The 24760-nt window shown below is 30.9% G+C and overlaps 1 protein-coding gene and 1 long non-coding RNA gene across 13 annotated transcripts; one reads left to right on the top strand and one right to left on the bottom strand.

The window, feature by feature from the left end:
- Positions 1-1266: 1266 nt before the first annotated feature.
- LOC122711807 lies at positions 1267-22432 on the bottom strand. Of its 10 annotated transcripts, none has more exons than XR_006346200.1 (6): positions 20702-22432; positions 12097-12264; positions 6464-6723; positions 4489-5629; positions 2526-4287; positions 1267-2435 (listed from the first exon to the last, which is right to left on the bottom strand). XR_006346200.1 is itself a non-coding variant. In XM_043930882.1 (4 exons), exons 2-4 carry the CDS (start codon positions 12262-12264, stop codon positions 5530-5532), a joined length of 528 nt encoding a protein of 175 aa, XP_043786817.1. In that variant the 5' UTR covers positions 20702-22432; the 3' UTR covers positions 1267-5529. The 10 variants fall into 10 exon arrangements, 1 of the variants encoding a protein (XP_043786817.1); XR_006346198.1 differs by having other exon boundaries at positions 2526-4387; XR_006346195.1 differs by having other exon boundaries at positions 2526-4387; positions 4469-5629.
- Positions 17161-19487, top strand: LOC122711829. Of its 3 annotated transcripts, none has more exons than XR_006346206.1 (5): positions 17161-17374; positions 17840-17947; positions 18757-19101; positions 19167-19348; positions 19424-19487. It is a non-coding gene; the product is annotated as an uncharacterized LOC122711829 (long non-coding RNA). The 3 variants fall into 3 exon arrangements; XR_006346205.1 differs by having other exon boundaries at positions 17840-18078; positions 19420-19474; XR_006346204.1 differs by having other exon boundaries at positions 19420-19474.
- Positions 22433-24760: the final 2328 nt, after the last annotated feature.

The following is a 24760-nucleotide window of genomic DNA, read 5'->3' on the forward strand; positions in this document are numbered from 1 at the left end:
AAACAAATATTCGGTAGCAGCATAAAATCTCTAGCGTCGTTTTAATCGCTCTTTCCCTTCTTTTTCTTTTTTTTTCTTTTTTTTCTTTTTATTCCTCTCAGCTATATATATTAATGGCAATGAAAAAATAGTTATCTACGTATCGCTTGCTCGATATGTTTCTTTTAAAATTCATCGCTCGTTGCAAAAAAAAAAAAAAAAAATAGGGAAAAAAAAACAAAAAAAAATTACTTATTAACTTTGTTGATCCTTAATTAATGAAATGAAAAATATTTTTTTTTATCGGATAATCTAATATATCCATTTTATATAACAAATCAATTGTTTTTGCATGCGTATCAATTAATTTGTTGCAAAACAGTGAAAATTGAACAAAATTATGCATTTATTGTTACATGTTCGTGTAGAATGTTATGAGAGAATGTTTCGAGTTCATTAATCGAGGATTAAAAAAAAAAAAAAAAAGAAAAGGATTCGATTGAAAATCACATTGATTGGCTGTAAAAGGAAATAAACGTTGCATTGCGTGAATTGTTGCTCGACAATTATTCGAAACGAACGCTACATTGTCTATCCACATTCTATGTTTCCTTAATTTATATTAACTTACATTAGTTATATAATGTTATCATTTAATCTTATCATTACAGTTACAGATTATTATTAATAATCACTGATAATGAAATTGATCGCAATTATTCAGTGATTTTTACGTTAAAAAACGTGATTATTTAACTAAGCTGCGTTCACTCGTATCCTCGAAATGATGATATCTTAATATTACATTTACAAGCGCGAATTAGTCACCTTTTCTTTTGCCCCATTGGAAAGAACACCATACGCATCATTATCATTTAGCCATCAATGAGAAAATTGGTAAAAATTTCGACAACGATATAGATATTTCATATATGATGATTATGTTGCTGAATTCGTTCAACACGTCCAGACGATAGTTATCAATTGACGCTCAAATAGATTACATATTAAACAATTTTTAAAGGAGGTATTATGTAATACATGAGGAGGTATTATGGATACATGTAAAAAGATGATTTGATTGATTTTTTTTTTTTGATGTTGCAGTAATTGGTATATACACGTTTTTATGATATTTTGATGAGCAGATATAAGCCAAATTTTAATTAATTAAAATTTAATTAATTTCTTAAAATATTTATAATCTTTTAAGAAATATTCACACATACATATTCATTTCTGTTGTAATAATATTTTCCAATATTATCCGTTTTAATATTATTTTAATATTTATAAATGTATTTCAGATCAGTACAACAGTGTTTATATATAATTATTTTCAAATAGATTAGATATAATTTTTTTAATTATCATACAATATTTTAATCATTTAATAAAAAAACAATCATCAACAATAGTCTGGGCGTATAAAATGAATCGAATCCAGATTCTTATGATAATTATCATTTATATCATGAAATAGAAAACGTGAAATATGATTCTAACAGCCTTTCTGAGATCGACACGATCATTTCTCGAGCAATTATCCCTAAATTTGACAATATCCAACAATCAAGAATCTCGTTCACTACTTTCCTTCTTTTTAACACACACGAACGAGAGCAGCCTTAACGCCTACGGATTAAGCCTAAACATCGATTTATGTTTCGTAATATGAAGCACATCATTTATTAAATATTCCTGTATGTTTCAAACATTCACGATCTCCATTCTTCGGCCGTGACACGTCCACCATAATAATTCGACTCACACGTGATAATAATTTATGTCTTCAAACAATTCAAACGAAAACCACGAGTTTCTTTCTTTATTCATTTCCCTTCTATTGCAATAGAACGTTATATCATTGTTCCACGATTTCGTTCACATTGCCATTCATGGACGGTGAACCGTATTCTATCTTCATCCCTCGTTGTTACAACATAAGTATCGTTACACGATGAAGAATTTTTGAAAACACTGGTGAATCTCTTTTTTTGATGAATCACGAAGAGAATTGTGTTAACAATGCCAAGAGATGAGTTGAGATTTGACATTTTAGAAATTCAAATTCGAAATTTGACAAGGAACTCTCAAAGATCTCAGAAACCTAAAATGCTTATTTTATTCCTTTTATTCTTTTCTTTTTCTTTTTAAAGAAGAATTCTTTTATCAACTTTTGTTTATTTAAAACCTTACATAACAAATTTTGATTTGAGAAATTTTTTAAATTGTAGTAAGGCATTGTTGTAATAATAAACATCTTTTAATATCTTACCTTGATGAAAGTGAAATTAAGTATTAATCAAGATAATATTATATAGGTTTCGAAGTTTCGAGTTTCCCATCCTCAATGGAAACGAGGATATGTCGTAAGAATCAACGAATCTTGGTGTTCCAATGAAGCACATGAAGTCCTGTACTCGATCCAAGCGCATATCGTAATCGTCATTTATCTGTACACAAACAGTCCGTGAAATTAATTACTAATTTAAAAGACACATGTATACGTATATGTCTATATTATTTATGTATATATCGCAAACCTTTCTTCTCGCTTTGTTTCTTAAATTCTCTCCTCAAATAATTTCGTCGATCATAAAAATATTTTATGAAATATATCGTCACTCGTAAAATTCACTAGCTTAATTAGAACGTACATAAAGTTATCTCGATTGAGATCGACTTGATGCGATCGTTTTTTTTATATTTTATCTTTTTTTTATTATCCAAATATTATATTTACCAGAATAAGTCTATATATATGTATATAGACTTCCTTCTGTTCACCTATTTCTCATCCTTTTTTTTTTTATTCTTTTCCTCTTTTTGAAAACTTGTCTCATCTCGAACACAGACAGAGTATTGACAAGACATTGTCGTGATAATTTAGCAGGAACTCGATATTTGAAAGTAACTGTGCTCTTCTATGCTATGATTATGTGATTTATAGATGGATGTGAAAGAAATTATTCAAGGTAATGCTAAATTATCATTGTTATCTTAAACATGGTTCAATGATGTAAATTGTAACTTTATGAGTTCTTTCTCGTTTCAGAGAATCAAAATGTCAATTGGATATGATTATTCTGTTCTGTTAAGAAGCCTCCTCTTCGAGCATCGACTCTCGTCACACTGTTCCACTTTTCAAAATATCCTCTCCTCCTCCCTCTCTCATTTTTCCTCGAACATTTGTTTTTACAGCTACTACTTAATATTTCGAAGATATGTGCAAATACATCATGCGGTGATAGATATACGTTAGTGTGAGAATTTATTCGTTTAAATGTTATTACTGGCAAGTGAATCGGGTGCATCGAGACCCGACTAAAAATATTCTGCGAATGTCTGCAGGGTGTTTGTTGATTATAACAAGGCCGCTCCAAGCTACTTACATACACACGTGATTCACTTGATCGTTTCCAAATCGCAAATTTTAAGCATCACTTCTATCGTTGTTCTTCCCTTTCCTCCATTCTTCTTTTATCCTCTTTCGTTTTATGTATAATATATGTATATACATATTTTTCCATGAAATGAGATTGTTGTAATGAAGTAATCAATTAATCTAAATTTTCATAGAAAAAACTTGCGATTAATTATATAATTTCTTCTCACATCAGCGGCACATCATCAATTTATCATATTACTTTTTTTGTTTTTTTTTTTCTTTTTAATATAACGTTTAAACGATTAATTAACGTGCTTCAGAGTCAGACTTGTATCTTGGCGATTTGAACACAATGAAGTCTCGAAGAACGAAATTGCTTTTTTGGTCTCTTTGGTGGTAAACGATGCTTCTCCCGAATCGAAAAATTTTCAGCGTTCGTTAGCCGTGAAGCAGCCTTCGAAATTGTCTCTCTCACGGACAATTTCGTGATTCTTCTTCTTCTTCTTCTTCTTCTTCTTCTATTTCTTCCCATTGTCGAAGATTCTTCGAAGAATTGTGAATATACGAACTCCTCGATAATGATTTGAAGTTTCATCGTTGGTACAGTCTTGAACGAGAGAGTGCAACGAAAGGCAGATACCTTAAGATTTCGTGCGTACGAGATTTTTTTCACGTGTCGAAAACGCTACTCTTATTTTTACCTCTTAATGCAGCGTTTTTTTCAATCTTTTCCCGAGTTGCGATCCCATTTCGTGATACATTCAAATAATAACTGGCTCTTTTCGGACATGATGAAAAGAAAAATAGAAATAAATAAGGATAAAAATGGAAAAGTAGAAAGAAAAATAAAAATAAAAAATACTTTCCTTCACAGAAAGAGTGAAATCGTCTTTATACGTAAAATATAGCAATACGACCTAAAAGAATAAAAAGATAAAAATAACAAATATCTTCGATGAAGGATATTTTGCAATACTCTCTTCTCCATAAAGTAAACTCGAGAGCATTATCGTATCTCTAAAATATGGTAATAGTTAAAATTATTTACATTAAAATATAACAAGTGAAAGAAAAGTCATTGAAAAAAAAAAATCTAACCTCTCTTGATCGCGACTTACAGGTTGGTTTAAATGCAAAGTTGAAACGTAATCCGCATGCATCGTGTCCAATCATCCAACGATTTTCGTGCCAACGAACGACCACGAGATTGACTTTGTATACTTAACATATACTATATTATATTATCCTCGATAAAACATTCGCAAAGGATCGTTCGCGAGCAAGGAAGCAAGCGTGCCATATTTGAAACAAATAAAGAAACATCCGCACGTGCTCGAGAAGAAAAGATCCTAAGTGGTGAGAATCGAGAGATTTTTAAAAAATCGACGATCGAAAGGAAGGCAGCCGCATAATTAGGTCCCTTTTGCTTCATTTTTTTTTTTTTTTTTTTCTTCATCGTCTTATTGATTTCTCCACACGGATCAAGACTTGAACTTGATCAACAATTGGCATCTTCCTGTCGTCGAGTTTTCTTCGATCCCATTTCCAAGATCCATCCATCTTTTGTGCAATATATTCGAAAAAATTGGACCCCGAGTCCGCGAAGCAACGACAATCCGGAAAGAACTTGGCGTTTTTTTTTTTCTTTTTTTTTTTTTAGGCGATTTCCTATCGCGAGTGCTTATCAATTAAAAGAACAAAACTCATACATCTCGTTCTTGCGCCCGTGAAATTTCCAAAATTTCAAGGATATTTTTTTCTTTCTTTTTTTTTTTTTCTTCTTTCCTCCTCAACTTTCACCTCCAAGGTACCAAGGTGAAGGCAAGCGTAGACACATGTTCGTAGAAGTAAACTGGTGTTGCACCCGTTCGGCGTGCAATTCGAGAATTGAATTTTCTGTCTAAAAAGTCGAACGAACTGACATTGTACGCCAGTCTGTCTGTTTTTTCTTCTATTTATTTTCCATTTTCTATTTTTTTTCTTTTTTCTTTTTTTTTTCCCCTTTTCTTTTCTTTTCTTGCTTAAACCAGACTGTGTTCACGAGAGTCGTAACGATGAGTGTAGAGAATGGATGAGCTAGTTCCTGGCGACGTCGATGACGATGGCGTGTTCGAGCACGATGGCGAGGATGGATGGGCCTTCTTCGAGGCCGGCAATACCTAGGTATTCTGGCCCTGTTTGCGGATTTTGTTCTCGAGAGCGGAGGTCGGCCGGCCTACGAGGTCCTCCAACTCGTCCGGCGTCAGGACCGTGAAATCTCTGTTTGTGAAAAAAAAAGAATTTTCTTAAAAGAATTATTTTCTACATTTTTTTTTTTGTTTCTTTTACGATCGTAACGGTTAAAATTATCTATATATAGAAGAAAAGTTTTACTATTCTTTACTATATATTATATATTCTTTACTATATTTACTATATATTGTTCGAACTATACTATATTGTATGTTTGAATTTAAATTATGGATTAATTATCTACGATTAATTAATTCGTTGATTATTAAATAATGAGTGGAATATCGATTTTTACCTATGGAACGATTATTTAACGAGATGGCAGCTCGCTTAAAAAAAAAAGAAATCAAAATTCCATAAATAAGGCTAATATGTCGGCCATCTTATTCGTGTGGTCGTTGTGTTACAAATAGCTTTACGAACAACGCACAAGACATTAATTTCCTACGTAAAATTGGATACTGTATATATATATGTATATATACTATACGTCGTTTTGTATGTTCTTATAGCAAGATAAAGAAATTAATCAGAAAATTGATACTAGCGTTTAATATATCTGTTTTGCATATAAATGATTATGATTAAGATTATGAGAATAAATAGATATATGTATCTCAATAAAAAATGTAATATTAATTAACAAAAATATTTTTATTCTCGATAAATAATGGTCAAAATAATCAATCAAAAAACATATGTATATTTGTAATTCAATCAAATCTTAATGGATCGAACGTGCAAAGCATCGAATCGTTACGCGATTTCGAAATCTGAAGAGGAAATAAACGAGAGAAACACGCGTTGTTCGATGGTTTTCAATTTTACGAAGCAATAAACAGTTGGCGTCTGCCCTCTCACCTGTGTTGAGCCAACAGCATGTCTATACTGGTGACGCTTCTTTGATGCGTCCCATCCTTCTGCGCAGCCTTCTGTCTCTTGATACACAGCGCTCTGAGAGGCGCGAGGAAAACACCGACCATGAGTAAACTGCATCCAACGACGATAAGGGCGGTCGAGTTTTGTGCAGCTTCTGCCCCGGGCGCGAGTTGCACCAAGCCTACAACCAACACCACAGCGCCCAGCAGCAATGATCCGACCACCACGTGTAACGAATTGACCTTTGAAGAAAACGCGGAAAAAAACCTTGATCAATATAGTATTCTCGATTTTATCTTATCTTTTGTCTTTAAAACGTTTATTGCTGCCATTTTAAGAATACAATTAATAAAAATGTAGAAAGTCTTGGTCAATAGTGTAAGCTTTATTCTTTAACCTGTTTATTGGTTGACATTTTAAAAGTAGAATAATTAAATGAAATAAAATGTTTGGAAGAAATAAAGAAATACAGATGTCTGATTTCTTTCACTTTTTTGTTTCTTGTGTTAATTTAATACAATTAATGCAATTTATGGAATTAAAGAAATATTAATTAAGGAAATTAAGAAATATGTAACAAAAAAAATATTTGTCTTGATCAATAGCGTAGTCAGTTTTACTTTTTAATCCGTTTATCAATGTCATTGATAGAATAATGAAACGTAGTTAAAACTTAATTTTGTTAAATTATGTTTTAATTATTATTAAATTAAGGAAAAAGTCTTGATCAAAAGTATAATCATTTTAAGACTAGCATAATTAATGAAAAACAAATAGTTTGCAGAAATACGATGATGTTTGATTTCTTTCACTTTTTCGTTTCTTGTATTAATTTATTAAATTAAGAGATATATCTATAAATAGAATTTCGACTTTTTGGAAGTTTCTCCTTTGCGAGAAGTTCTCCTTTATGCGCGGAGTCAAAAGCAAACATTGTTTCTACTACTACGTTGTTGCACATTGAACACTAGCTTAATTAAATGCGATTCTTGAAATATTCTTGCAACTTGTGAAGTTGCTTTGCAGAAGAGCTTTGTAACGAGATGTTTGTTTTTATGAAAAGAGTTGCTGCTAATTAAATTACAACGAAATAACGTTATCTCGTATCGATTTTTAATTGTATGAAAATCATAATGAATAAAAGGGCATGGAACATTAAGGGTGAATGCATCTAAGAGACAATAATGGCGAGCCATGAAGAGACAAAAACTCCTTTGAGCCCTTTGTTATATAGCCACTTTAACCTTTTAATCTTGATTACATAATAAAGACGATGCGCATGAAAAATATTTACCGTACTTTTCTTTAATATACTATCAATCACTTATTTCTCTTCTTTAAAAAGATATCAATATCCATTATTTTTCATTAAAAATTTTATTTCGCCTTTGAAGAAAATTTTAACAAGCAATAATTTCCAATCGGGTAAAGTGAGGTAAGTTTCTTAAAAAAAAAAAAAAAAAAAAAATTTCCATAAAAGCTTTTGATAGATTGTTCAAACTTCTTTCCTATTCGTTTTCAAGGATTCCCTGGGATTGCTTTTGAATTTTCAAGGCGAGTGAATTTTCAAGGAAAAGGATACGTCGAAAATTCCTATCTGTTTTTCCCTACCTTTCGATGTATCACGTGTATACATCGTAGTAGTTTGAATAATATCGGTTAGTTTCAAGGCTGAACCTTGAAGATTTTAATTAATTCCTCGATTCGCACCATTTTCAGTTAACTGGCAGAAATTTAAATTTAGCTTCCTGCTTCCACACGATTATCGTTATCGCGTGAAACACTGGAAACTTCTATTTGACGTTTCTATTTATTCGGCAAATAAAACTCGTATACACCCTCTTCAATTCTGTGTGCGTACTATTATGAATCTTCCTTTAGATATCGATTCTTTTCCCCTTCACTTTTTCAACGTTTGATCCGCGTTGATTTTTAATCTTTAAATTAATTTTTGTAAAACAATCTCTTGAAAAAAAATACTCGAGCTTTATAATCGGTCGATTAAATCATTTATTTTTCTCTCAGTATTAGAAATCATCTTTTTTTCCAAACTCAATTGAGGTTAATCATTGTCATTAAAAAAAATATTATACACAATAAAATATCATTTAGGATCTAAAATTTCGTTCATTGAAAGAACGAAAATCTTTTTCTCAAAAAATTCTAAAGGACAAACGAATATAAAAATTCTCAGCTTCGAATCGATTCTTCTGAAATGAATAAAAAGCAGAAATTGAATTTTTTTTCGAAAAAATATGGAAATCTCTATATTCCTTCAAAAACAAATGAATCGATATATTTTTTATCAAAGAGAGATTTAACGAGAAAAAGAATAAAATTTTCAGAATTAGAGAGAGATTAAACGAAAAATCGCGATATGTGATGCGAGCGACCGATATTAGATTTTATTACTTCATACACTTTTACGACTAGAACTTTTACAATTAGAATCTACACGAGTAAAACACGAGTCGAATCGATCTAAGTGAACATAACCTCTCCACGTCCCTATTATTATCTCCTAAGATTTATATCAACGACGAAGAAACTTATTTCGGTATGTAACGAAGAAAAAAATAAAAAAAATAAAAAGGGACTAAATTTAGTGTCGACTCGTGGGGGGGGAGAGGGAACGATGATAAAAAAAATCGAGTATTGATGCGAAGAGTGAGAGGCGGGAAGAGGCGAAAATAAATAATCCAAACAGGACTACGTACGCGTCTTTTATCGTGTTCATACAACGCCCACGAGTTTCCAATGACGTCACTCACCAACACACCGACGAAATAATCCCGGTAATTTGCCACGATTAAACGCGGTGCATCTATATTTTCCAATGGACAATTAAACGGAGGAGAATTCGCAGTTAATTTCGAAACTTTTGCACGGCCGATTTAGTCGAGACGAACGATTTTTCATTGATTCGTGATCGAATTGTCTGTACCGTGGACGCAGTAGTAGACTCAAGATAAAGCAGAGTTCAGAGATTATTGAAGAATTTTCAATGGATTACGGGGAAATTTGTAGAAATTTCCGTCTAAGTGTTTTTTTTTTCTTTTTTCAGAAATAGAGAAAATGGATTTTCGAATGTGAGTTTCAAAGTTAAGCTCACGATTTATTTTCACGATAGAGTTTAATTATAATTGCCACAGTTTAGAAAAATTAGAGACGAGGAAAATTAGTTTTTTTGAGATACATTGGAGCCGTTGGATTATTCGGCGTCTCCTGTGTACTAAGGATATGAGTATATTTTAAAATAAAAGTGTTGAATCTTGCTATTGAGAATTATTTTAGAAGGTACTCGAGAGAATTTTCATTGTTAATGTCAGTATTCATTAACGCATTAGAATAACTTTCGATAGTGATTCTCAAATGTGAAAGAATTTTACACTCAAATATATTTACATTCTGTATTCTTTTTTGAATCTTCTATTTCTATAATTAATTGTTCTCTATTAGATTTCTTTCACTTTTTGTTATTATAATTGATAGATATTATATTTGATTATAAATGAATATTTAAAAAGAAATGAAAATAAGTGATAAAAAAGAAAAAAAACAATTTATATAAAATAATTCAAATATTTTCCTTGAATCTTCATAATTTTTCAAAAATAATGGATCATATATTTATATATAAAATAACGCATTAGAATTCAATTATTTAATTGAAATTTCCACTATTTTTCCAAAATAATATCTCGCAAAATATACTCAATAATGTTTGCGTTTCCATGAAAAATTCTCTCAGTCTTTCTTTTTCTTCTCTAATTTTTCTCTCTAATTTTTCGATAAATCTTTCCGAATTTCTTCGCATTCGAGATTTCTTCTTTCATCGATGATCCTTCTTCTCTTGACCTACGACCAATAAAAAAAAAAAATATATATATATATATATTTATATAATTCGAAATTATAATCCGAAATACCCGGAACGATCAAAAGTTTCGCGGCTAATTTGCCTTTGAGATCTCGAAGCAGAGATGATTTGAAATTCATAAACGATTAATCATAAGCTCGCCAACCTTTTTTCCTTCGCCGCGTGAGTTTGCGAGTTCCCTCGCGTCGCTCGATTTTTCCTTCGCCTACGTATGTTTGCAAGTTCCTTATGCGGATCACGTCCATTGTGTATTCCGGCCGAGCTCGGTATACTTTCAAAATTCTGTTTATAAAAAGCGTGTGAGAAAAAATCCGACAAAGCGTATACACAATTTCTCTTTTTAATCCGATTATTAAAAAAAAAAAAAAAATGACACGCGTAGGTATATTGGGAGGGATACAGAAATTACAACGAAGATCTGACCTTTTGAATTGCTATTGCGACGATCAGTTTTATTCGGTACTTTTCTGTCGAATCAGTTTTTTTTCTCCAAGACTCTTACACCTCGCTATAAAAGAGGAGGAAAGTTTTGAGGTTGGAGAGCTCTCACGTGTGGTCGAACGTGTTCAAGAAACGATCACTTATAGGTTATGCTGTGCAATGCTGACAATGTTTCACTTCTCCATCCAAGTGTCCTTTCAATGTTTTTTCAGTTCACTTCATTGCGAGATGAATCGCTCGTTTTTTTTTGCTCTTTGCCCCATATTCTTCGGGATAATTAAGAATTTTGTATGAATAAATTATATAAATAAGGACTCCCACTCAGAGATCGCATTTCTAATAAATTTCTACTATTTTTTTTAATGATCAAATTTTCATGCAAATTGCATACTTTTCATATTGCACGCATAATATATTTTTTTTTTTTTTGCATATTTTATAAATGTTATAAGTACAAGATGATTCGTTTATATAGATATTTAAAATTTATGGAATTTATAAATATACTTTTGATTGATCATAATTAAACACGAATTGAATTGAATGAAAATCCATTTCGTTTCGATCAAAAAAGTTTTAATTAAGTTAAAATTAACTCTATATATTGTCAATAAGATTTGTAAGTAATATTCTTTCAAAAATAAATATATCTATTATTAATTCTAATTAAATTCTAATTAAAATTAGAAAAACTTTGAACCGCTATAATTCCAAAGATAATGATTTTTGGTCAATGAATATACGATCATTAGAAGGGTGGAATCTTGCCCTTCAAAACGCTCTTTCATTTATTCCGATATAACTTTTGATTCCCGAGATATCGTCGTTTAAAGAAAAGATAATTTTTGATCGTTTATTATTTTTATCTTTATCGCTTACTCGAACCTCTCGCTTGTATTACATCACTGACCTGTTCCAAACTAACAAATGAATTCTTGGAAAAATATAACATGTATTTTCAGGAAGAAATGTAAATCATTGAATTGCGGGATCGATTCGTAATCTTTGTGCTATGTTATATTTAAACGTTGTGGAAACTTTGAGTCATCTTGGAAATCGATTGAGATATCGTATAGATTAAAAAGTGATTTCAATCGTATCGTTTTCTCTATTTTCTTAATGGATTTGAATACATGTATATCGATTAAATATATTATTATATACATGTAATAAATCATCAGATTAACCTCTTATTTAATTGAAAGTATCTATCATCTAGATGCTTGACAAATATTATCACATTATTTTTAAAAGTTTGAAAATTCATCGTTCATCGATGGAATTTATTTCTTACCTTGCCGCAGAAGTAATATTCCGGGGGTTCCTTATCAACTAACGCCAGCACTGCTTCGCTTTCGGCCAAAGGGCTTCCAGGTTGACTATTCCCTATCCTGGATCCTTTCTCCTGGTAATAGGTTTTGTGGAAGACCTTCACCGAGGGTACTGGTAACGCCGTTATCATCTTTAAAAAAAACATACACAACGAATTCGTTATTCTCGTCGTTCGACTCGATATTTAATTAAACTTCCAATAAACCGGATATCGATTTTGCTTTAGAACAACAGTCTACAGAAGGGTAGAAAAGAGAAGAGAAAAGATAGAAACTATAGAAAAGCCAATCGATCAATAATGAATAATTTTCCACGATGCACATGATATCCTATTCCAATCAGCGAATTTTCGCAATTTCAATTTCTTTTCGTGTGAAGTGTGAGTGTCAATTTTTAATAATACACCAAATATTTGAAATCACCAAATATTTTTCCTTCTTATATTAAGAAAAGTTGTTTGTTTGATGCATTTATCTTAATAGCATAATTGGCTTATATTCAAAGTTTACTTCACTAATCCCATTAAAAAAAAATATATCTACATCCTCGCTTCAAAGTCTCCAAACACCTTGAACAAAACTTTATATTTAATATAATCTAAATTACAAATTTTAATTTTATAGATTAATTAATTTAATTTTATAGACATTCTTGTCGTTACATGAAAATATGTCATTATCGTTGTCGTATATGAATATTTTTAATTCATTTGTTAAACCACCTCACATAAAATTACATATTGATTTCACCAGCTGTTTCTCATTCCTCGACTTATCACCTCGAGTCGTCCTCGCACAACTTTCCTCTAACCTTATTTGCACTCGCAACGTCCAGCAACTTATCCGGGAAAAACAAGGGAAACCCTTGTTGAGTAGCCACGGCAAAGAGGATAAAACAGCAATAACGCGACCCTCTTCTACGATCTCAAAGATAGGTTGAGGTAGCCTGTCCTTGGCTTTAATTTTCTCGATCAATCCGCGAGCATCCCTTTTTTCTACCACGTTTACAAAGAGGAGCCGAGCGTGTCGCATTTCCAAAGAGCTTATCGCTCAACACGTGGCAATCGCTATATCCTTTCACATATATAGTAGATTTTATTTTCTTCTTCTGAAGAAATGTATTATTCCGATTCTTTTCACTATTACTATTTCTTATCACGATCGATACTGGCGGTGATGGTGTTGAGAACGTTGATGTTAAATGGAAACTTGTGTCTCCAAGTGCGACTAATGATCGCGTCCTTGGCACGGCTTTCGAAGTTTTTGTATGAAAATTTACGCCTGTTTTTCATCGTGAAAATAGCGTTTGATTGATAGTGAAATTGGATTTGTTTTGATGGTTTATTTAATAAGAATTTAAAAAGGACTCGATAATTTGAAGGTATTATTTATAATTTCTCTCGTGTTAGTATCTTTTCTGAAAAAATAAAAGAAATGTTAATCAAAATGTAGAAAAAAATTTTTTTGTTGCATTTAAAGGACGATATGAATTTCTAATAATAATTTTGGATAGGATCATTGGTGTTACAAAAATAATTCATGAAAAAATAATTTCATAAAACATACATAACTTTGGCTTCGCAATATTTATCAAAGTGCATACGTTTGATAAAAAAATAGTAGTGACCTTTCATATTGATTAATGCAATATAATCAATATAATCAATTTCTGATAGTAATTATTATAAATTTACAACATGATATATAATTCTTTATTTTTTTTTAAATAATATTAATTCTTAAAAAAAATTAAACAATTTAGAAAAAAACAAAAGTTATTCTTAACTTTTGTCCTTATAGACTTTTTTGTATAAAAAAAGTTTACTAATAATTTTAAATTATTTAATAAATTTTTAAATGAATCAATTGATCAATGATTATTTTATTATTTAGTGATCAATAATTTAAAAAATATACAATCTGGTACTTTCCATTGATGATAGGACATTCACTTTTCCAGAAACATGTGTGCTTCTTTGATTAAAACTCTTTAACAAAATTTACCAATTAATAATATTGAAAAATTAATAAAGTACACATTGATTAGATTATATGTAAATTAATCTTATAATTATTCATCAAACAAAATAATAATGAATTTTGATAAAGCATTATTTATTATAATCTTATAAATTGCATTAAAGTTACTTAAATATCATAAAAATTTAGAACAAAAATAATCTAATATATAAATCATATAGAAACCAAATTTAATTATTTTGTTTGAAAAATCACCTATTTTTAAAAAGTACAATTAATCAATTTGATTCTTAAACAATAAAATATCATACACTTTAAAACAATTTAATTAACTTAATCATCGCGAATCAATGTAATCATCAATTATTTGATTCTTGAAAAAATCAAACATTAATCATATTTACATAATAAAATAAATAATTTTTCATAAAATTGGAATTGATCCAAGTTTGATTTCCAAATAGTTCATATATATACAATACAACAATATCACAGTATTTTAATAAACGATAGCTTGTGATGATTGTGGAAGTAGCAATGATATCGATGGTGCTAGTAGTGGTGGTTGGTGGTGGTGGAAATGCTGGTGCCGGTGGCCTAGATACGTTCTTGGGGCCGACGGCCATTGCACCTCGGTTATCGAACAGCAGAGCTTGCACCGGGTGCAGCTGCACGGCTAGAAAACTATCACAGACCCCTTTTTCGTGTCCTTCTCGATATCCTCTTGAAATTAACCGGTCGTGTTGAAATTAGTAACAGGCCAACAGAGACGTTTCCACGAAGAACACCGACAAGTCGTCTTCATCGATGATTTAAATGATCCAGTTTTGTAGCACGGAATCGATATCTCGGTCGGGATATGTTTTTAAGGTCATCGTTGAAGGGATTCGTTTGATCGTGTTTCTCTCGCCAGTTTTTAAAAGCTTTTTGTGCAATGATTTTGAAATATCGAAACATTTTTCTTTTCTTTATTTTTTTTAGGTTAGAATTTTAGTATTTTTCATGAGAAAATTAAGTTTAAAAGCTGACATGATTTAGAGATATAGATTTGTTTTGATTTATAAAAAAAATTTTGTATATTAAAGCTTTGATGTTTTTTACTTGAAAATTAAATAAAAGAAATTGATAATTTGATATTATGAATATTCAATAATAGTATTTTGGCTTTCTTATTAAAAAATTTACTGTATTAAAAAATTGAAACTATGTGATGTGATGTAATGGACTATTTGATTTATTTGATTTCATGATAATTTTTAATCAAAAAACATTAAAATTCTTTTGAAAACCATGATACAATGAAAGAAATTTTTGAAAATGTTTTTTTATTTATGTTATAGGAAGGCAGCATTTGTCGTATTACACTGTTATTCTTATAAAAGAATAATTTTGCACATGTGTTAATGATAAACACAAACTCGCGTGTCCACGGTTACATTCACGAAGGACGAGAGATGAACGACACGCGATCCAATTGGGTTGTTACCATGCATTGCATACTCAGGATATCATATACAGGATCATCACATGCATGATTTCCAAGCAAAACTTAAACAGACGTGAAGAAATCAGACAGAAAACTATAAATATTTTAAGATTTTCCTGTGTTTATTCTTTCGTTTTGACGAAAAGATTTGCCTCTTCCATTTGAAAATATTCATTCTTCAAATTTGTTTTATTTTATCGTTCTATCTTCATTTAATTGAGATAATTTATTATGCTATAATTTATTAGCTTTTATTATGTGTTACCTATATAATTAAATCTTTTCAGAATAAAATTTACTTAGATTTTACTTATACTGTAATAAATATATTATATTACTTACTATATATGTATTACTTATATATTATACAAGTATACTTTTATTTATTTATGATTTATTTCATCAGAAAGAAATATATTTTTCATTTAATTAATAATTAATCAAATTAGCATGATTAGGTTAAGTTCCAAATAAAATCTTCCTTCGAAGTAACAACTAATTCTTAATATCTTTCAATTATTAAGCTAACCTTATTCTTTCTCTCAATAACTGTATCTACAATCACAATTAAAAAAAAAACCATAAATAAAAATATTACGATTAAAAAAAAACCGAAATAAATTCAAAAGTTCAAAGAACTTTGATCATCACAAAGTTCAAAGCTGCCCTCTTCAGGATCATTCTATTCAATTCTTGTTTTTGATAGGCTATGTGTCGCTAAACGAAATTCCAAGGATACCGATTGGTCAAGTCTATTGCACTCAGTCACCCTGATTTATACACGATTCGGTTCTTTTCTTCGCAGAACTTCAACCTCTTTCGTTTCCAGCCAGGAATTGTACGAGTTTCGCAACCGAGTCAGTATTACGTGCACGAAGAACGAACGGGTAACCTTTATCGGTCGGAAAGGCGTAAAGTGGGACAGTGGCCTGATTCCCGGTGTCATGGCTGCGGCTGCACCGGCCAGAAGAGTGGAACGGCTATAGACGCGCCGAATGTGCAACCAGTACTCCACTCTGTCTTGGATTTTTGCCAAAAGCTCGCGGATATTTTCTTTTTTCTCGACGAAAGAAGAGTAGGAAAAAGGGAAGAAGGGAATATACATAGGAATTAATATGGGCGCGTTATGCGAGTGGACTCGTCTGCCGTGGTTCGTTCCAATTTTTTCGATTCGTTTGAGAGAAACGTAATGGTCAAAAGAGAATGATTTTTCTCGTTAGTATTAAATTTTGATTCGAGGTAAATGATTTACTTAAAAGAATTTAATGACATATCGAGAATTTTTGAATAATTCGAAGGTATTCTTTTAATTTTCTTTTGCATTAAAATTTATAAAAAATATTTTTCTAGGTTTATTATTTATTTTCTAGATAAATTGATCTAAATAAATTGTTAAAAAATAGAAGAGATATTAATCAAAATATAAAGGAAATTTTTTATTGAATATAGTTTCAACTTGAGCCATTAAAAAATGATTAGACACTTTTTATATTTGTCTTGTTTTATTACATTTTGTTACATTTGGTACTTGTATATTAACATACAATTTTAAAAGAAAAATTATTTTTGAAATGGTAGCATAAATGTTTCAAGTATATCGAGTTGTCAATCTAATCTAACCTAACCTAATTTAACTAATTTTTCTAGGTTTATATAATAATATTTTAAAGTGTTTAAAGAAAAATAGAAATAAAGAAAAGATTCATGTCCAGATGGAGATATACATATTTAATATTTGATATATATTCACAAGATCCAGTCTCTGGCCATAAAATGTAAATAATTGGAGGACGATCGATAATCTATTTCATGCATGACAAAATAATCGATTTGTAAAATTGGATTAACGGGACACGCCACGACGAATTTCGAGTAAAAATTAGTAAACAGATTGTTGACCGCGATAAACGGCCTTTGCACGTCCACGCCATGCAATTCAATTTGGTTTTCTAAAAAATATAGTATAAAATATATACAAATTCTATCACTTATCACAACATATGAATCTAATTTAAAAAATTATAAAGTTAAATATTCAAAAAAATTTTACATTTACACTTATTTCATAATAAATTAATCAAAATTATTTTATTAATATTTCAGTGTGTTCCATTGTATATTTTTTTCACATTTTTGCATATTTTTTTAAAAAATATTGATTAAAATTCATTTGAAAAAAATGAATTTTTCCATATTCTAATTTTAATTACAATTACTGATTCAAATAAAATAATTTTTAGGGAAAACCTGAATCGAGATGGCTGAAACTCAAATGACAAAAAGAAGGTCAATGACTAGCGAGTTTTTTTGCCAGAATCAAGGCGGTCTAATTGAACGAATCGTGGAAGGTGTGTAGTCCTAACGATAAAAGAAAATAACTTGGGAAGTATTTATGCAAATACGCGCCTTTGCATGGTGCATGCAAATCAACTTTATCGAAGGTGGCACGACACGAAGGTAGTTCACCCTTTCGCGGAAGGTACCAATCTATAGGGGTGTTCCGTGCATTGCGTGAAAATAAGCGTTCCATAACGACCACCACCTGGTCTCACTCTCTCTAGAAACGAATCTAAAATCTCAACTAAATTTATTCCGACATCTCCAACCCTAATTAATCATTTAGATATACTCTCGACAATGATCTTTTTTCTATTTTTTTTTTCATCGTAAATCAATGGTTCTTGGCTAATTCCCTAAACAAATTGCTCTTATATTTTACAATTAATCATATACATAATTTGTCAATTATTTTTAAAAGTATTTCTTCTAATTTTTAATTTTTCACAAATATTCTGATGCATAAATCTTCCTTATTGCACATTCATATATATTCTAGACTATATAATTTACTTTAACAAAATTAATTTTTTGTAATTAACCAAGGCAACTTCTCTAATCTTCAATTTCTATATTTCTTTACATACAATTTCCATTTTCTGAAACATATTATCATTATCCTTCTCCAAAAATTGTACCAATTAATCAAACCATCGTCCAATTATTTTTTTTCTCTTCCAAAATTGACACAGATTCTCTTCCATATTTTTCACACATTCTATCCATTCTTTCTATCAATAAACCCTCTCAATCTCAATTCATTTCTCTCTTTCTCTCCCGATTTTCTTCTCAAACCATAAATTTTCCATATTGTTTCTAGAGACGTCTCTTCCCTCGATTGGCCGCGTTTGGCGGGAGCGAAAACGCGATTACCTTAAAGCCCCTCCTCCCACGAGGCCCTTCCTCGCGGCGTGTCGCCCCGCGAGAAATGGAATCGAATATCCGGCTTGATTCTCACCGAGACCTAATTATCGATCGGTGGAAAGGCCGGGATCCTCAACAAGCACAACATTGATTTACGGATGTGTCGTATCCCCGTGCAAAGGGATTCCTCGTACATTGACTCACGGGCTGGCAGCCGTGCTAAATGCAGTTGCAACTCTGCCCCTGGCTCTGTTCCAGCTCTGTACAACTGTATTCCGCCTCGATGGATTCGGTAATCGAGGTCAGTGTACCCCTTCATCTCGCCACTATCTATTTGCAGAGTGATTTAAATGCGCGACCCCTTAGCCGAACTTTGGCCCCAACGACCGGAAACAATGTTCGATCATACTCGAATCTTTCCGATGGAAGAACACTTTTTCCCTTTAATTTTCGATTATTTAATTCGAGGAATGGAGGGAAGAGGCGAATGGAGAAAAGGTAGGATGGATTTTGCGCGCGAAGAAATAGAGGAACGTTTGTGAGTAGAGGTAAGAAAATTGTATCTTATATGAGAGAGAGTGCCCACTCGACAATGCTCCATTCCTTTCAAATTTTTCAGGTAGAAAGAAGACTTTTTATCAATTTTCGATTTGAGGAAAGCAGGGAGAAGAGGAAAGAAGAGAGAAGATAAAGGAAGAGATAGGATAGAGAAATGTATTGAGGGAGTAAAAAAAATTGTGCCTCGCATAAAAGAATGTTATATTAATATGTAATAATAATAATCTTTATAAATATGTAATATATAATAATCTTTCAGGTTAGAAGATTTTTTTTTTCGATTCGAAGAAATGGAGGAATACAAAGGATAGATTCTGTGCGTTCTATTCTTTAAAAAAAATTGGTCGGTTAAATGAAATTTGAACGAATAAAGGCGAATAATTGGATTCGTGGCAAGAAGGAAGTGAAGGAACTATTGAATGAAGATGCACGAGGCGCGCAAGGATGGACGTGATGAAAACAATCGTGGAAATAGTTCATTTCAATCTGGAGAATCGATAAATGGGTCACCGCAGGTCGTCGGGCAATATCTCACGTATCCACGACTCGAGTATCAACTGGGTCATTCGACTGTAGCGAGAACGATGGACGACAAAAGTGACAAACTATCGAAGAAATCCCGTCTACCATTATCTTATATCGCTTCCAAGACCTAGCACAACAATCTTTACTATCAAATGTTATTTACCCGACACCTACGCCAAGAGGAAAATATTGACAAACGAGCCAACCTAATTGAACTATCCTCCATTAACAACACAACGTATATCTCAATCCACCCACCATTCTCCGAGAAAATGTCGCGGAAATCACAAGACGCTGCCTGTATTTACACTATGGATATTCATCACTATCCATTATCCTCGATAATTGAATCACTTCCGATTAAAACTTGCCAATTATCTTATAAATGTAATTATATATTCCTCTTCAAGAAATTCTCTTCACTGTCAGAAATAACCTGAACCAAATGTTGAACAGAAAAAGTGAAAGATTTAGTGGATTGCTTTCAACGAAAAAACTTAAGTCTATTCGCGAGAAGGATAATCAAACCACTTTCAATTATCAATCGCAAAATTCAATTATCCAAGAAATTCCAATCACCGTCAAAATAACTTAAACCAAATATCGAGACGAAAAAAGCAAAACAAAAAGATTGTTAAAGATTTGCTCTGAAGACTGCGTTCGACAAATTTCCGGAAAATTTTAAAGAAATTTTTATTCGTGAAGAATAATTGAACCACTCCCGATCAAATCAATTATTCCTTCAGAAAGCCATCATCAAAATAAGCCGAAACGAAACAAAAAAAAAAAAAAAGGAAACAAAGATGCGGAACACTTACTTTGATTATTGCGTTCGACGAAAGCTTCCGTTGAAGAAACGTCGATTCGCGAGAAGGATAAAACCGGTGACAAGTGAGAAGGCTCGTTCTCACGATGAACGGTACATCGGTGTGATATAACGATGGAACAAGAGGTGTAAGTAAGCACTGTTCGTTTATGTCTCGGTTGAACGAGGAGATCGCTTCGACGGGGTGGTGGTCCCGCGAATACTGAGCTTCTGGAGCCTAGAGCATCCTGGTCGATAAGCCATCCCCCTCTGGCCACCCACTCGCGCTAAAGGTACGATCACACCTGCGCTGGCCACCTCACGTGGGCTCGCGTGCATTCACACTAAACTTCGAACGCACCTTTAACCTTTCTTTGATTCACTGATATATGTATATTTCGTAGTATAGTGCTTTTCAATTTTACTATATGCAATTCTCTTCGATTTTTTTTAATAAATGTGTTATAATGAATTAGAGTTGGGAAGTTTTGGACTCGACAGATTTGAATGGAAAATTTTAAGGATTTAAATTAGGATTTAATTCAGAGTGTATTGTTTCGTGAAGAATCAAAGATTTGAGAAATTTCGATTTTTGAAATTGCATTTAAGTATAATGATCATTTATTATGTGAAATTTTATCAATTAAAATAATCTTGAATACAAATTGTAAGATATATAAATTTTATTAAAAATTTTCATGTAAAAATGATTATAATGATGTTTCAAAAACTACCTTGTTAGGAATACATAATAGATATGTATTGCCTATTTGCATTTCGTATTTCTAGTTCGTACCACATATATATGTGAAATTCTATCAATTAAAATAAGTTAATGCAAATCTTAAGCACAATTGTAAGATACATAAATTTTAGTAAAAATTTTCATGAAAATGATTATAATAACGAAAATTATCTTGCGAACTTCTTGCGAAGCTGAATGATACATAGATTGAGAACACACAATAGATATGTATAGATGTGTTTATTATATGCGTGCGTGTACAGTTCGAAACAAGATTTCAACCCTTTAGATTACTTCGTTCCACGAGGCTATTCTTTCTATTTGCTGTGCTATTTGCTCATGTCTATTTGAACTTCGATTTCCTCTGTCGTCCTCGTTTGTTTGCCTCCCTCTATTTGTCCGTTATTTATCATGCGCCGACTATTGAACCTAGATGCAATGCTCGTTATTACCTGCGTTTCGTCGAGATCCACGATGCAACAAGTATGCATACGTTTGTATAATTCAAGTCTGTTAGGCTTCATATGCTCGGCTATAGCTCATGATATTTAGAAATACAGTGAACGGAAGGAAATATAAACACGCTATTTATATATTCACATTGATGAACCAAAATATTTCTCTGAAATGTATGATTTTTTTGTTTTCCATTGTTGAAATATAATTTTAAAGTTTAAATTTTGAATACAGTTACTTAATCGTATGCAAATTTTTCTTTATATTTTTTATTCTTATCTGGCAAACTTTTTTTTTGCAAATATGTAGTGGTGAACCAAAATATTCGTAGATCTCTAAGATTTTCTCGTTGAAATATAATTTTAAAGGTTAAATTTTGAATACACTTATTAATTATATGTAAATTTTTCTTTATATTTTTTTATTTTATATGCAAACTTTTTTTTTCCAAGTATGCTTATTGCATTGATATTATTGGACCATTATTTTCCTGTATTTTAATCTGTTTCTTTTTTCAATAAGTGTACATAACAATTTGTTATTGTTTTCACGTATGCATAATGAAGATAAATATTAGAGAATTCACGAAAAACTAATAATAAATATTGACACGCCTACTAATTTTGCATTTTGATTAATATATTCTTTCAAATTTTGAGGTTAAATAGGCATGAAGATAATTAAAAGATTAAAGTTTAACAGATATTAATACAGCTTCCAACATGTATAAAATTATTATCTGCATCAATATTTAATTGTCTTAAAACGTTTATCGACTTCGATAAATGATATTAAAATTCGTGAATTGAATAAAAAATCATTTTAAGCAATTAATCGTTACATCAAAACGATATAAAGCGAAACAATAAATAATGCAATTGAAGATATAGCAGGTAACAATAGGAAAAATAAGAAAATAAATTATAAATTCGAATTCTTCGATTTGTCTTGTAATATTATCATCTTGTTGTTACATATCGTAATTTATTCACTGTGCAATTATTTTTTTTTTTTGTTTAACACACCTTTAACCTTTAATCTCACCCACTGACATTTTTACAATGCAAGGCGAACCATTTGATGTTTCCAAGCAATGCGTGTTCTCTTTTTTTTTTTCATATATTCGAATATCATTTCAAGACTATGAGAAAAATCGTTGATATTTGTTGACTATGAGAAATATCGTTGATAACTGTCTGACAAATTATATTTTACTCCACTTTACTTCGCTCGTAATTTTTCTAACCAACTTCGAATCATTAAAGTTTAAAAAAGACGATTTAAAGAAAAATGCTTTAACGCTGTTTTATATATATTATAATTTTGGATGAAAAAAAAAATCAGAATTTTGATTACATATCTTCACAGATGTTATATTCAAAATTGATTGCATCTACTTCATTGTTTGCAATACGGTATTTTGCAATTGCAAAACAAATATTATACACAGTTTAGACACATCGATCTATATGTGCGTACACTCACACGATATTTTTGTTAGTTTTTTTTTATTGCCAAATATTGAAATTTATTTAAATATGTTAATTATAACTATAACATAATGAAAATATTCGAGATTTCTTATCCTTTGAATTTCCTCGAAATTTCAATTCAACGATCACTTAATAAATCATACGAAAATGATCAATATCATTCGAATAATCGATAAATTTGTATTTAAACATCTAAATGCTAAGAAAACATTATTAGAAAAATTATTTAGAAATATCTCAAGACTTCTGATCTGAAAAGTATACATATTACAATTTCTACATTTCATTTTATGGCAAATGGCAAAGGTGTGATTACAAGAAGAAAAAGTTTGATCAAGAGTGTAATTTTTATGCAATGATCACAAATGGAAAGTCACGTTGACCGGTTTCCATGAACATCGAATGTAAGACGCAGATTTCACATTGTCCGTACTGTTCAGAGTGATTATTTTTAGATCGTTTCAACGTAGTATAGGTGTTGCGCTATCGATAAAATATCGATGAGACCTTCTCCACAAGGTTGCCGGTCTCCATTCGAGCTTAACACGATGCAATAATTAATTTCGTAATTAACCTTGCACTAAGTAACCAATAATAACATTCTAATCTAATGAAGATTCAGTTAATCGACCTCAACACTGGTCCTCGGTTTACAAAACATACGAAAATTTTGAATTTTTGGAAAAATTTTGGAATGATTCCTTTTAACCAATTGATTTTTACTTTTATTCTTCATTTTTCGCGATCATTGGTAACGAGTGGTTCATTAGGTTAGTTTGGCGGCAGAGGGAGTATATAAGTATATATATAAGTATATATATCGAATGCGTCTTAAGAACATATCGATATATCTTTTCACCAAGTACATGCTTTGTAATCGAACAACTTCGGACAGTTTTCAAGAACCTTCGTCTTCGGTTAACAGCTATTTTTAAGCATCAAAGCTTAACTAATTGCAATGTATCGAGCAAAATATATATTTTTCTATATCAAATGTTCTTGTTAAATGGACGATGATTTTTATTGAAAAATGATCCATCGATATTTGATTAACAATATTTAATAAACAATTTGTCTCAATTCGAATATTAATTAAATTAGGGAGGAATGGAATATTTTTGTTCGATCAATGCATTTTTTAACAAAGTAATAATAATTTTATAAGCAGTTTATTTATTTTTGTGACTTTTTTAAAGCTTTTTTAATGATATTTTTTTCTCAATTGCAAATGTTTCTTCGAAAAATTAACTTTGTTGTGTTTATTTACATTGAAAATTAAAAGAATGTTTGGATTTGAATGCGTTGTAATATTCATGTGCATAATACGAAGAAATTGTCTAATTAGCCTTGAATCGATAAAGTGGTGGAATATTCTCCA

This window comes from Apis laboriosa, unplaced genomic scaffold, assembly GCF_014066325.1.
Source record: "Apis laboriosa isolate Shangri-la unplaced genomic scaffold, ASM1406632v1 scaffold112_cov148, whole genome shotgun sequence".
In the NCBI taxonomy this organism is placed as follows: Eukaryota; Metazoa; Arthropoda; class Insecta; order Hymenoptera; family Apidae; genus Apis; species Apis laboriosa.